Source organism: Monodon monoceros, unplaced genomic scaffold (assembly GCF_005190385.1).
Source record: "Monodon monoceros isolate NGI ecotype Baffin Bay Population unplaced genomic scaffold, NGI_Narwhal_1 Super_Scaffold_21, whole genome shotgun sequence".
Classification (NCBI taxonomy): domain Eukaryota; kingdom Metazoa; phylum Chordata; class Mammalia; order Artiodactyla; family Monodontidae; genus Monodon; species Monodon monoceros.
The window spans coordinates 56,564,185-56,578,648 of NW_021703778.1; the positions used below are offsets into that span (position 1 = coordinate 56,564,185).

General features: G+C 41.2%; 1 protein-coding gene across 7 annotated transcripts in view; it reads right to left on the reverse strand.

Moving 5' to 3' along the window:
* Window positions 1-9,523, reverse strand: part of FAM214A (family with sequence similarity 214 member A) — an 87,192-nt gene extending 77,669 nt beyond the window's left edge. For 3 of the 7 annotated variants that reach the window (XM_029236439.1, XM_029236441.1, XM_029236440.1), the window contains exons 1-2: window positions 8,452-9,375; window positions 8,020-8,135 (exon numbers count right to left, since the gene is read on the reverse strand). In XM_029236439.1, coding sequence (XP_029092272.1) covers window positions 8,020-8,035 — 16 coding nt within the window. In that variant the 5' untranslated portion in view covers window positions 8,036-8,135; window positions 8,452-9,375. Of the gene's footprint in view, window positions 1-8,019; window positions 8,136-8,451; window positions 9,382-9,451 lie in introns of those variants that run through there. The other 4 variants (XR_003795747.1, XM_029236438.1, XM_029236437.1 and 1 more) reach the window with 4 other exon arrangements.
* Window positions 9,524-14,464: the final 4,941 nt, after the last annotated feature.

The window sequence follows — 14,464 nt, forward strand, 5'->3', positions numbered from 1 at the left end:
GGTGGCGCAGTGGTTAAGAATCCACTTGCCAATGCAGGGGACACGGGTTCGAGCCCTGGTCTGGGAAGATCCCACATGCCGTGGAGCAACTAAGCCCGTGCGCCACAACTACTGAGCCTGTGCTCTAGAGCCCGCAAGCCACACTGCTGAAGCCCGCGTGCCTAGAGCCCTCGCTCCGCAACAATGGAAGCCACCGCAACGAGAAGCCCGCACACCACAACAAAGAGTATCCCCTTTTCGCCACAACTAGAGAAAGCCTGCACGCAGCAACGAAGACCCAACACAGCCAAAGATTTAAAAAAAAAAAAAAATGTGGTAAATGCTATGAAGGAAACAGACTGCGGAGACACAGAACAACATAGGACACTAATTTAATAAATAATAATAACAGCTAGCATTAATTGAGCACTTTAAATAGAGTAGTCAGAGAACATCTCTCTGAAAAGTGATATTTAAACCAAGGTCAGAAGAATGACAAAGAGCTACCCATGTGATAACTAGGTAGAAAGGCTTTTTAGGCAGAGGAAATAATGCACACAAGGCTGTGAATGGTCATCAAAAACCTAAAAGCTGGCCAATGGCACTGGGCATGCTGAACAAGGGGAAGAGATGCAAAAAGCCTTATTATAATTTTACTGGATGAGTTTCTTTTATATGAAAAGGAATATATGAGAAATCTCAACTCAGGTTATTGCTAGGTCTGTCTTTGGCATTACACATGGATTAATGTCTAATATTTTGACTAGCTACTGGCATTTTTAGCCAGTCCATCCTGTTTCAGTTTAAAAAGAAAGTCTGACATAATCAACGTCAGATTTTTCACCCATTTGAGCAAAGACACAATTAAGTATTAACAAATTGACTTTGGTTTACCTACTAAGAAAGAAATACTGTTTCCTGGTACTACAATTTTGCTTTTTCATTTAAAAAAAAGTCAGTATTAAGTTAGAATTTCTAAGTTTAACGTTCCCTCAGTTTTTAAAAACTTCAGCCTTAAATGGCGGAAAAATACTACCATAATTAGGTGCAAAGTTGAGAAGGACAAAAGAATAAATGAATATAAATATTCTTCATTTAACAACTAATTTTTTTCTATACTTGTTCATAATACAGAATGCTTAGGCCCCATGGGTTTCTTCACTTTTTGAAAAGGAAATCAGCTTTTGAGTCACTCTCCCTATGTACACATTAGCCTCTCGATTCTGCCTTCCAATTATCTTTTTTCTCATCCTTCAAAGAAATGACAGTGTTCCACCCACTGAATCACTTCCTTCTTACTGAATGACAGGCAAAAACATAGGGAACCTCTATGTCAAGCCCTTTAGTACTGAATCTCAGAAGTTGTATCAAGCCAGCAATTATTTGACAGCTACTGATGTGTCAAGACCCATCAATGTAAATGGATGAAAGATCAACAGTAGTCATTTTTGGACTTGAGATCACAGGGAGTATACAAAACATATACAGCTTAATTAGCCCCTTTCTTTTGTCCTCCCCAGCTTTCCCTAAATGATTGACTTCTTAATTAGAATATGTCCAATTGTAGCAAGAGCAGTTCACATTTGAATGTCTACTATATCCCAGCCATAGTTCTAAGCACATTACATGCACTAACTTATTTACTCAAAGTAGCCCTAAGGCAAGGTACTATTACTTCCTCCATTGTAAAGATGAAGAAGGTGAGGCACAAATAAGATATACAGTTTTCCAAGATTACAATAATTAGTAAATCTGTTTTTCATTTTCCTCAGGCCTATTTTAAAACAAATTTGGTCCCAGTATCTTATAATACTTTAATATAACATACTCCTACAAGTCAGAGGGTTAAGAGCATGTACCCAAGCTTACTTCAAATCTGGGCTAGCCCTCTTATTAGCTGCGTAACCTTGGGTAAGTTACCAAACCTCTCTCTCTGACTCAATTTCATTTATCTATAAAATGGAGATGACAATAGCACCTAATTCCTTGAACAATTGTGATGTTTAAATGAGTTACATATAGGGCTTCCCTGGTGGCGCAGTGGTTGAGAGTCCGCCTGCCAATGTAGGGGACACGGGTTCGTGCCCCGGTCTGGGAGTGGCTGGGCCCAGTGAGCCATGGCCGCTGAGCCTGCGCTTCCGGAGCCTGTGCTCCGCAACGGGAGAGGCCACAACAGTGAGAGGCCCGCGTACCGCAAAAATAAATAAATAAATAAATGAGTTACATATATAAACTACTTGGAATAGTGCCTGGCACATAGTATGTAGAAGAGTTAGCTGTTATTAGTAATAGTACCACACCACCTCCACCCCGGGAATTTAGCAAAAGCCTGATCTATTTAATCTAGTCAACACTTCTTTTCCTCTAACATCTGTCATTTGTATTGTCTGACTTACACTGGCTAACAATGAACTATTCTTAGCAAGTAAGCAACACATCTAACTCCCATGCTATTTTTTTCTAGTCCTTACCACTTCTTTCCTCCTATTTCAGTTGCCCAGGAAGAACTGTTTGAGATTAAAATGGTTTGCATTATACTCTAGGCAAGTTCATAAGCCATCGCAATGCTAAAGCTAAAGCCTAAATTTGTAATACAATCAAAAAGGGGGTTTCTTAGTCTATTCAGCCTGCTATAACAAAATACCATAAACTAGGTGGCTTATAAACAACAGAAATTTATTTCTCACAGTTATGAAAGCTGGAAAGTCCAAGATCAAGACACTAACAGATCTGGGTGTCTGGTGAGGACCAGCTTTCTCATTAGGCAGTTGTCTTTTCATTATAACCTTAGATGGTGGAAGGGATAAGGGCACTTTCTTGGGTCTCTTTCATAAGGGCACTAATGCCATTCATGAGGTCTTCACCCTCATGACCTCATCACCTACCAAAGGCCCCTACCTCCTACTACTATCATTTTAGGGCTTAGGATTTCAACACATGGATTTTGGGGGCACACAAGTATTCAATCTACAGCAGAGGGAAAAAACTAAGCATTCCTCTCAGTTTTAACCTCAAAAAATCAAATTGATTGGTATTTTATTCGTGGAACAGGTTTTGCACTAATAGTTTTTACTTAAGAATTATAAATGACTTACAATATGTATTCAAATATGAATTGAAACAAAGTATGTTTAAATTATTAATGCCTTGATGATTTCCTAGATGTTATAGGCCTTAACCTTTCGTAAGAGTTGATAAGCTCAGACAACATTCTTAGAAATGTCTGATGAAGAAACTGTTTCTAACCAAAGCATAAAGCATAGCAAAATTGACATTTATCTTTTAAATTGAAAAGATGTTGATTCTACTTAAATTGTTGAACAATACCATGAACTTGGGACTTCTGAAACCTTGGGACTTTTTTTTTTTTTTTGCAGTACATGGGCCTCTCACCCCTGCGGCCTCTCCCGCCATGGAACACAGGCGCCGGACGCGCAGGCTCAGCGGCCATGGCTCACAGGCCCAGCCACTCCGCTGCACGTGGGATCCTCCCGGACCAGAGCACGAACCCGCGCCCCCCCGCATTGGCAGGCAGACTCCCAACCACTGCGCCACCAGGGAAGCCCGCCTTGGGACTTTTGAAATCAAAACATAAGCTTATATTCTACTATTTTGAAAAATATTTTTATAGAAAAAATATGCATTCAAAAACATACAAGATTATAAATACATTTATACCATAAATAAATATTAAATGTTAAAAACATAAAATGCTTTAATTGCTTCTATGCAAAGACCATACTTTAGACATCTCTTGAAACACTGGGCATTCAATATCTAACTAGGATCAGATCCAAACTTTACATCCTTGAGTACAAGGTGAAGTAACATTGTTTAACCTCTCCAGCTGCCCAGCTCTAGTCAGAATTTAAAAATATATTTCCAGGAAGCTTGGTCCACCCATGCCACCCCCTACATATAGAGGTTAAGATGTAACTGTAATAACAAATGACACAGAAATAAATTACACATACATCAAGTGTCCTTTCATAGCTTTTGTATCTTCTCAGATAACTATACATTAAAAGCCTACTAAATCTGCTTGAGCCTTAGCAGGTTACAGGCTATGAATGCAAAACGAAACAAGATACTATTAGGTTATTGCACATTTGACTATTTCTTTACCTCTGTTGAACATATTTTATAACCAACCAACATATAACCACCTGTAATATCTTGTTTAACATGGTAATGATCATTTATTTAAAACCTACTATGTGCCAACCAGTGTCGTATTTCATTCTAACAACTATGAGAAGTTGGAATTATCCCCATTTTACAGACAAAGAACCTGAGACTCTCAGAGATAAAGGAAATTAATGAAGATTACACAGCTAGCAAGTAATGGAACAAGGATACAAATACAGGTCTGATTCCAAAACCTGTGCTAATGATAACATCAAAGACTCATCTTTGGCAGCATTGCACAAGTAATGTTATATAACTGCTGAAAAATTTAGAAAAAGAAAAAAGAGGAAAAAAAAGATTTACCTCAGACTATAGTAAAATTCTATTGACTACTGTGAAACATGGCCATTGTACAGTAACATCTTAATTATCTGGAAGTACAGTAGAAGGTCTTTTAATTTTCACTTAATCAACTAGCAAGATTGTCCAATGCTTTCCATATCTTCCATAGAAGCAAACTGACAGACATGAGCAGCTAATAAGTTACTTTCCAGTTGCCTGCACACTTCTACTCCTACTAGTTGAGTTGTATGCTTAAGTAGTATCTGGTGTTTCTTCCCAAATCTGCTTATGTGAATTTATTTTAAAACTATATAAATCAATGAAATGAATGCACAAAAAGGTTATTTCTGTGAAAACTACGTTGAATGCTTTGGAAAGCACATATTTTGATGAACATAATTTTGATGAATATATATTCCCTCTCCTCCCAAAACAAATTTCTGTTGACTACACAAATATCCTTGTAATTCCTGGTGTACACAGACACCTATAAAATTGTGTGAAACATTAAAAAAGAATTTAACACTTTTTAAATGTAAAATATTCCACCCTTGGATTTTTTTGCAGTCTTATTCCACTTTAAAGAAATTGAAAGTAGAAATCTTAGGTGTACATTTTTGGTGTGGTTTACATAGGAAAGATCATATCTAACACTGAAAAACAGACCCCATTTCACCCCCAAAAAAGGGCCTTGAGCCTACACCAAAAGACAAATGAAATAATTAAGGCTGTTATTTTTTCTGATTCCTCATTTAAACTTTTTAAATTAGCCAACCAACTACCACATGCAACCATGTAGGATAAGAGGGTCCTTTTGCACTTAGAAACTTTCTGAAGCACAGCTGTATACCACTAAGCAAATATCTCACAGTTTCTACACTAGAATTCGTATACTTTCTTAGCTTCTGAATGAATATCTGAAGGTTTTCCTATTTATTCTCATTTTTTAGAGAACTCAGTGCTAAGCATGGTTATCTAGTTCTTTATCCCAGAGACTAAAAGCGGTAAAATTAAAAGGAGACAAGAATAAGCATATTGACAACAAAGACTGTTGACAGCATGGGAATTCAAAAATCAGATCTTAAAAAAAATAGGCTGAAGTGGTTTAAGCTAGAGGAAAAAAAAAAAATCTGTGTCCACATATCATGATTACAACTGAAAATATTTTTGGCATTTAAAGAGTAAAGTTTCAGTTATCCAGAAAATTAACTCATATAGAATAGCTTCTTAGATACCAATGTAGAAAAAGTGAAGTATTACTGTTGTCAAGCTCTCCCATAATTGTGCCTTGCCAACCACAGGTCAAGAAATCAATTCAATGGGTTATGCAAGCAATTTTTAACAACAGAAATAGAACAGAAAGTACAAGACCACACTGCACATAGTACGAGTAAGTATGTTTTGTGAAGTTTATTTCAGTATTTCTATACTACTTTGCAAAGTAAAAGATACTTCTTACTCTAGGTCCTGGTCAAAAGAAAGCCATGGGCCTAAAGACTCATATTATAAAATATAGTCACAATACTAAACTTTCAGTCACCTCATTTTTACATCATAATGCTAAAGATAGCTACAATTTTAACGAGAAAAAAGTCTCTTTTTTAGGAGTCTTGATGCATAAATGTATTTACTTTTCCTAGTAATCTACATTAATATATAACATTTTATTGTGTTTAGTACTAGTTTTGGCTAAAATATAGACTGTGTGCAAATACTATTTTTTTTAACTGCTTAGGGGACTTCCCTGGCGGTCCAGTGGGTAAGTCTCTGCCCTCCCAATGCAGGGGGTCCAGGTTCCATCCCTGGTCAGGAAACTAAATCCCACGTGCATGAGGCAATTAAAAGATCCCATGTGCCTCAACAAAGACCTGGTACAGCCAAAATTTTAAAAATAAACAAACAAACCTGCGTAGGACCTTAAAGCGACTTTTGCAACAACCACCAAAACAAAAACAAAAAACAAACAGCAACTCTGATTTTCTTTGCTTGTTTATTTTGAGGTGCAATTACCAACCTTGGTGCCATCTTTCCAAAGTCACAGATGAAATCTAAAAGTCTAAACTTGGCATTCTACACAAGCAACCTGCTTAGTAACAATATTCTTGCTAATACTTAATTCATACAAAGCTGATTTTAAGAAACAACCAAACACTTAAAACTAATCCACTAAATTAAGTATGGCTTTCTCCACTTCTTTCTAGTGCATTTTAAGACAGTATTACTAAAGATGTATTTTAATAGAAAAGAAAATTTGACTTTCTAATCCAGTTTTAAAAAATATTTGGAAAAAATAACCAGTTTAATATATATCTTTTAAAATTATTGTATTTTATTCTTTTAAATTATCATTTATTGATTGATCGATTGACTGCCATGTCGAGGCCTGCGGGATCTTAGTTCCCCCACCAAGGATCAAACCTGTGCCCCCTGCAGAAGAAGCACGGAGTCCTAACCACTGGACCGCCAGGGAATTTCCCATATCTTTTTTTTTTTTTTTTTTTTTTTTTTTTTTTTGCGGTACGCGGGCCTCTCACTGTTGTGGTCTCTTCTGTTGCGGAGCACAGGCTCCGGACACGCAGGCTCAGCGGCCATGGCTCACGGGCCCAGCCGCTCCACAGCATGTGGGATCTTCCCGGACCTGGGCACAAACCCGTGTCCCCTGCATCGGCAGGCGGACTCTCAACCACTGCGCCACCAGGGAAGCCCTCCCATATCTTTTTTTAAATGAGCATCTAATTCATAAAGATAAATTAACATTTCCAATCTGAAAGTCTCAGATTTGGAAGGAACTCTGTCATCTAGTCCAACTCCCTACCAAATACATTAATCCTCTTCCTACAATGTTCCTTGAACTCAAATTCCCATATAACAAACTCCTACTACCGCTATATTAAAAACTTCTAAAGTTGGTCCTTGCAATGGCCAATCAAAAGTAGATTGATAAATGAGTTTTCAATTCCTTTGAAATCCTTGAGAAACACAGTGTATGCATTATTCCCATAAGTCCTGAAAATACAGGTTTAGAAAGGAAATGGCACATTTACAGTACTTATTATAGGGATTTCAGTAGCCCTGTGTATATATTGATATACTGGACAAAGCCCTCGCGTACTTTGCAAACTTTTAGAGTTTGCCTAAAGCACAAAAATCAGCAAGGACAAATAATATTTGTGAACTCAATCTTAAATTTTCTCAGTTTATCAAGATCAAATTCTCAAGTTGAAAAAACTTTTAAACTTCTTTAAAATCGAAGTTAGATTGAACCTAAAAATGAGTAATGTAACTCTAAAATGGTACCAAGTATTGTGGCAACAGATACACGTGCTGTTCTTGGCAATTTCATTTTTAATATCTCTTGAAACTAATACTTTGAAGACACTTTTGAAAAATGTATTCTCCCATCTAGTTCCTAACTCTTCCATGCGCCCTTCTCTACCTTACCAGCTGGAATCTGTAACAGAAACAAATAATCATATGTAATTCACAAAGAGTTGATCCTGCCGCAGAACGAGGTTAACTTTTCTAAAATGGGGCACAGAAAAAAAAATTCTACTTAAATCAATTATTTACCTCGGTCTGGCTTCATCTTCACGCCAATTTCCACCCAAGGTGCTGTGAAATACACGTGTGGGTTCTTTCAACAGGCTCGCCGCCGATTCTGTGGCTACTGCTCCGTTTTCAAAATGCTAAAAGAGATCAAAATAAAATTAATCTGGTCTTGCCCTCAACACTCGATCTTGCAAGAAAACTACTGCTAACAGGCCTCTCCCTGGCACTAAGCGCGGTGACAGCACCATCCGCAGGTCTGAAAAAAGCAAAACTCTGCACCGCCCTCCCCCATCTCCTCCGGACCAAGCACCCCTCTTCCCCGCCCCTGTGCTCTCCAGGCCAACGTGTCCTTCTTTGACACAGTGTTTCGGAACCAAAAGGAAGATCTATTTATAACCTGAAGGTACAGGCAGAGAAAAAAAAAAAGGATTCAAACAACACAAGCTAACTAACCCCTTTGTAAGAAAAATACCGCTGGGAACAGTGGCACCTCCGCAGTGGCTGGTATAGAAATGCTCCGACCTGGTGACTTGGGCGCAGGAAACTCTTCAAGACCCCAAGCGCCTCGCCTACAGCTCCGCCCGCCCCGCCGGGCCTCACCTGTGTAGTTACCCTCTGGCTAGTCTTCCTGCCTCAACCGCGGCCAAGTTGACACAATGAGAGGGTCAGAAAGAAACGCGAGTCATCTCCTCTTGCCCAGCCCCCAGTTCCAAACGAACTCTACTGGGCTGTCCCGGCTCGCCCCTGCCACCCCCCCGGCCCTGCGAGGTCTTCCCGGGAAGGTGTTTACGGCCGGGCGCTCGCCCCTGCTCGGCGCAGCCTGCCCGTGCGGCCCCCTTCCGTCCCGCCGCGGCCCTGATTTCCTTCAGCCACGCCGTCCGGAGCGCCGCGCCAGCCCTTTTCCCCGCCGGAGAGTTGTTTTCATGGCTCCCTCGGCCGACCTCTGCTGACTAACTCGCTCTCCTCTCCCGTCCCAATCCCTCCTCCCCTTGGCACTTCTCTCCGCCGCTCGCCCAGCGGCTCACATCACACTCCCACCTCAGACGTGAGGCTCCGAGAGGCGCAGGGCCGGCGAGAGCGGAATGTGGCGCGCAGCGGCCCCCGGGGCTGCGTTAGAGGACCATGGGGACCCGAGACAACAAGCCCGACGCGGCTCCCCGGCGCCCCTGTGGCCATCCACCCCCGCCTCGGCCGCCGCCTCGCTCCGCTCCCGGCGCTCAGCCCCTCGCCCTGCCTGCCCGACTCGCACCCGAGCCCCGCTGCCCCCGGGCTTCGCCTGCCCGTCGCCCCGGCCGGCCCGCTCGCCCCGCGCCTCTGCCAGCTCTTCGCCCGCCCGCTGCTTCTAGCTCTGGAGCCCCAGCTCCCGGTCCCCCTCGCTCGCCCAGTTCTTTCTCTTCAGTTTGCCCTGTCAAAACACTGCCCGGGTCACGTGTCCCAACAACAGCCAACCCACCGCTCGTCACTTCCTCCCCGGCGGCCTCCGCGGCTGGCGCCCGGTTGTTATGGCAACGCTCCCCGCGCCCCGGGGCTCTAGCCTGGGGGCCTGGGTTCCCTTGCTGGTGCTGCCGGCTGCGAAGGGCCGGCGGAGCCCGGGAGGCCCGAGAGGCGCCCGGCGCTTTGGCCGCGCTCGCCTCCTGCCTGCGCTCCGAGCTGGCTGCGGCGCTTCTGGGACCAGGAACCGGAGCTGCGCTACTAGAGCACAGGGTAACTGGGGAGATGTCATCCGAGGGCCTGCCCCAGACGTGGAGGATAATTATAGTCTCCTCCTCCTCCTCCACACTGGATGCTGGCGCAGAGTTGTGACCCAGCCCCAAGGGGCTTGCCGTGCACGGTGGAAGTCGGGTCTAATTAATGTGGCCAAGACAGGAGAGTGGGCAGCCATACGCTGCAGGGATTGGGGAGTTTAAGAGCAAAAACCCTCCCCAACCAGATTTTTTTCAAATCACCAGGGATTTTAGTAGGATTCGGAACCCAAGCTCTAGAGGCCTTCACTGTGCTAAAAATAACTTTTATAACCTCTAAAACACTGACTCATGGCAGGAGGACACTTTTGACACCGTGTTATTGTTAGGGAGCTGTAATTTTGTTGTTGTGCTATAACAATGTGACATGATGACATTTTGTGTTGCGATGTTGTATCATCATTTCAACACAAACAGATGACAAGGATCTGCTGTAATTAAAACAAGCAATCCTAACAAGGGCTGAAGCTATTAGCTACTCAGTTTATAGACAAAGTACACATGGGGTTGTGAGCTCAAAACAGAGACGAAGAGAAGTACAAAATTTGCAATCCTCTTTGGTTTCATTTAGAAAAAGCCTTTTTTTTTTTAAGAAATAATTTTGCATACAAGAATCACAACAGGCAAGTACTAGGTTAGGTTTAAAGGTGATTTACTTTAGTCTTTGTACTCTTCTGAGGTTTCCAAAGTTTTACAGGAAGTATGTTTACTTCTACATCAGAAAAGTTTTTGTAAATTACAAGATTGGGATTGCATTTTTTTTGCCTCAGATCTATTAAATACATGAAATTTTTATTATGAAGAAAACAATATTTTCTGGATGTTTTCATATGCACAGTAAAATTACATATGCACCTGCAATTAAAAACCTTAACTCTAAGATTGCAACTAATCAAAACAGGACAGAACATTTAGGAAGGTAACATTCATCTTCATGGGAAATGTTCTGGCATCGTGAAGATGAAACTTCTGACAAATGGCAACAGTTCCTTTATGTAATAGCTGCAAATGTTAACTCCCAGTGGATTTGACTTTGATATTACAGAATACTGTAGTATGTAGTTTCTTTTATGAACTGAAGCTTTACTTGTTCTAACATCACTTCTCAATTAACCTTGGTAATGGGAGACAGAAAGAGCAGTTAAAGATAATCCAAAATCCTAAATTTAGCACAACAGCTGGGACCAGATAACAGCTATTGTAAAGGCTTACTGGGTGAACAGGCAGCAAGATTTGTGATTTAGCTCCTCTTCCTCTGCCGAATTTGCAAGAGGTATAAAGACCAGAAAAATGTTGAGAGTAGAAGCTGAGAATATTGGATAATCTGGAAAACAATTCTCTCTTAAACAGTTAAGTTTGTTTGTTTGTTTTGCGGTAACGGACCTCTCACCGCTGTGGCCTCTCCCGTTGTGGAGCACAGGCTCCGGACGCGCAGGCTCAGCGGCCATGGCCCACGGGCCCAGCCGCTCCACGGCATGTGGAATCTTCCCAGACCGGGGCACGAACCTGTGTTTGCCTCATCGGCAGGCAGACTCCCAACCACTGTGCCACCAGGGAAGCCCTAAACAGTTAGGTTTTAACAGCACATGGATAAATGATGCTGTCTGAACATTCGTTAGACTACCTCGAAGCTTTTTATTGAGAATCTTAAATTTGTTGAAAAATTGGAGATCATTATGGTAGTGGAAAAATATTTTAAAAGACGTGTATTTTTGACTCATTCATTCATTTTTCAAATTATTTTTTCACTCAGCCTACATTTATGGAGCACTCACTGTCTGCTAGGCATATGCTAGTTTCTGAGAGCACAAAAGTCACCAAAAACAGGGTCATTACTCTCATGGAGCTTACAGTATTGATTACTACAGTTGCATAGCCTAGGTCAAGTCACACTCTACAGCCTCTTTTAACCTATAAAAATGAGGGGTTTGGACTCAGGCAGTAAATAATCTCTTTCCTTTCTAATTCTGAAACAATCCTGTAATTGTATAAAGCATTTGTAGAATGGTTGGAAATAAGGACCTACCTACCATGGCAACTCTAAGTGTTGGTGGTAAAGTGTGTTTGCACCTTGGAGCACTCAAGCAAAACAAACATCTCTGGTTCCTGCTTGGTGAGGTGTGAAAGTGGGTGAAGAAAGCAAGTCAAAACAGCTGGCACGGGGCTTCCTGGTGGCACAGTGGTTAAGAATCTGCCTGCCAATGCAGGGGACATGGTCTCGGCCCCTGGTCCAGGAAGATCCCGCATGCCGGGGAGCAACTAAGCCTGTGTGCCGCAACTACTGAGCCTGCACTCTAGAGCCCGTGAGCCACAAGTACTGAAGCGCGCATGCCTAAAACCCATGCTCCGCAACAAGAGAAGCCACTGAAATGTGAAGCCTGTGCACCGCAACAAAGAGTAACCCCCTCTCGCCGCAACTAGAGAAAGCCCGCGCGCAGCAACGAAGACCCAACGCAGCCAAAAATTAAATAAATAAATAACTATTTTTTAAAAAACAGCTGGCAGGAACCTTTCCCCTTTTGCATCTGATTTGCTCTCCATTTTGCTTTCCCCTAGTGTTGCAAAGACTTGAGTAATTAACTTCAAAAAAGTTAGCTCATCTTCAGCTAGGAGGTAATCCCCTCAATTTTGATATGTTGTGCTGACATGGGCAGTGTATAACAAAACTGTGTGTTTAATGGAGGTGTTTTACTAACTAAGGTGATGAGGATTACTGGTTTGCTCACTTTATTAGCACAAGGCTGTTACTGTTACCAAGGTCATGGAACCAGTCCAGTCTACCAGAATGAGGTCCACCAAAGCAGGGACTGGTGCATTTTTCTTCTTGTATCTCTAACACCAAGCATAGGACCTGGTACAGAGTAGGAGCTCAATACATGTCAACCTTTGTATTCACCAATAAAATATTCTTGTACATGCCCACAAACTGTACCTCTAATACCAGTTGGCATTTACTCCCTAGTGGGATTTAAAGCTAGATAGAGAGCTGGGAAATCAGTGGGTGGCACAAACTTCATACATGAAGGATAAGTTTTCATTATACTTTTGGTATTGTCTTATAATAGTAGGAGCTCGTTGTGGGTTGAATTGTGCCTTCCAAAATGATATATTGATGTTCTAACCCTGATACCTGTGAATGTGACCTTATTTGGAATTAGGGTCTTTGCAGATGTAATCAAGTTAAGATGTAGTCATGCTGGAGTGGGGTGGGCCCTAAATCCAATTACAAGTGTCCTTATAAAGTGAGAGAGATTTGACGACAGAGGAGAGACAAGGAAGATGGCTATGTGACCGGGCAACAGAGATTGGAATGATGCAGCTGCAAGCCAAAGAATGCAGAAGATTACCACGAGCCACCAGAGTCTAGTAAGAGGCAAGGAAGGATTCTTCTCCAGAAATTTCAGAGGGAGCATGTCCCTGCCAGTATCTTGCTTTTGTCCTTTGCATCTTCAGAACTGTGAGGGAATAAATTTCTGTTGTCTTAAGCCACTCAAGTTTGTTGTATTTTGTTACTGTAGCCCTAGGAAACTAATATAAAACTCCAGCAAAGAATATTGCCATAATTTTTTCTTGGCCTGTAAGTTGCATTGCTGATAATGCAAGTTTTCTAAAGTTTCCAGATTCTGAATGGTCACCAAATCATGGAGATCTTTAATTCTATAAAAATTACAGTAAATAGTTGGAAATGTGAAGAAAATCTCTCTAGTGTCACAAAAGAACAACTTTATGATCATGAATAATAAGTGGTTGAGAATCATCACATGAAAATACACTGTTTTAGATACGGTGATTGGTAGATCTGTTTTCACCATATTGTGGAAATAAAGACTAGTAGAATTAACTGGAATGTATAGATAAATCTTCTAAGGTAAGTAAAAAAATATCAAACTGTGTACTTTTAGTTCCTGAAGCAACAAGAGGAAAGTCACGCTATCTTTTCTGTACCCAAATTGTTTCTGATTGTTCAGTCATATTTATTACAGTTCATTTCTTCCTAAGGGAGAAAGGTCATGGAGTCGTTGCTAAGGTATTGTTCTCATGTAAACAACCCTCCACCTTCTTTTAAATCAGTTGGCTGATTTGTCCTTTTTTGAGACTCCTGTTTGTCCACCTTCTTTAACCACGGGTATAAGGAAGTGAAAAATGATTCTTTCTGGTTCCTGCTTGCAGAAAGTGACTGTAGTACTCAGAAATATGAAAGCTTCTAAACTTCAAGCCATGGGAACCTTTCATCTGAAGGTTTGCTGAGCTGCTAGAGGTCTCTGAGCCATCAAGACTTAAGATCTTTTCAAAAGTTAAAAATAATTGTTCATTTTTGTGACAGTAATTGTGCTCAGCACTTCACATATATTATACATTTGATCCTGAGAGGGTGATATTATCTTGTAGATTAGGAAACTGGGGCTCTTAGATGAGTAAGTTTCCCAAGGCTGCAGTTAATAAGTAGAAGCAGCCTGCTTCCTAAGTGGGCTCATTTAATTTCCATCACAACATGATAAAGTAGGTTAAATTATTCCAAATTTTTCAAATGGGGAAACTAATACTCAGAAACATTTGAGAATGGTTGCACATTTGGAATGTAAATTGGTTTATGTAAACTTAAGCTCAGTGCTTTGAGATATAAGTTCTAAATAGAATGGCTGTGGTTGGTTTGTTATATGTAAACTCCAAAGAGCAAATAGTCACACTTAGTTAATAACAACAGCTAATACTTCTTGAGCATT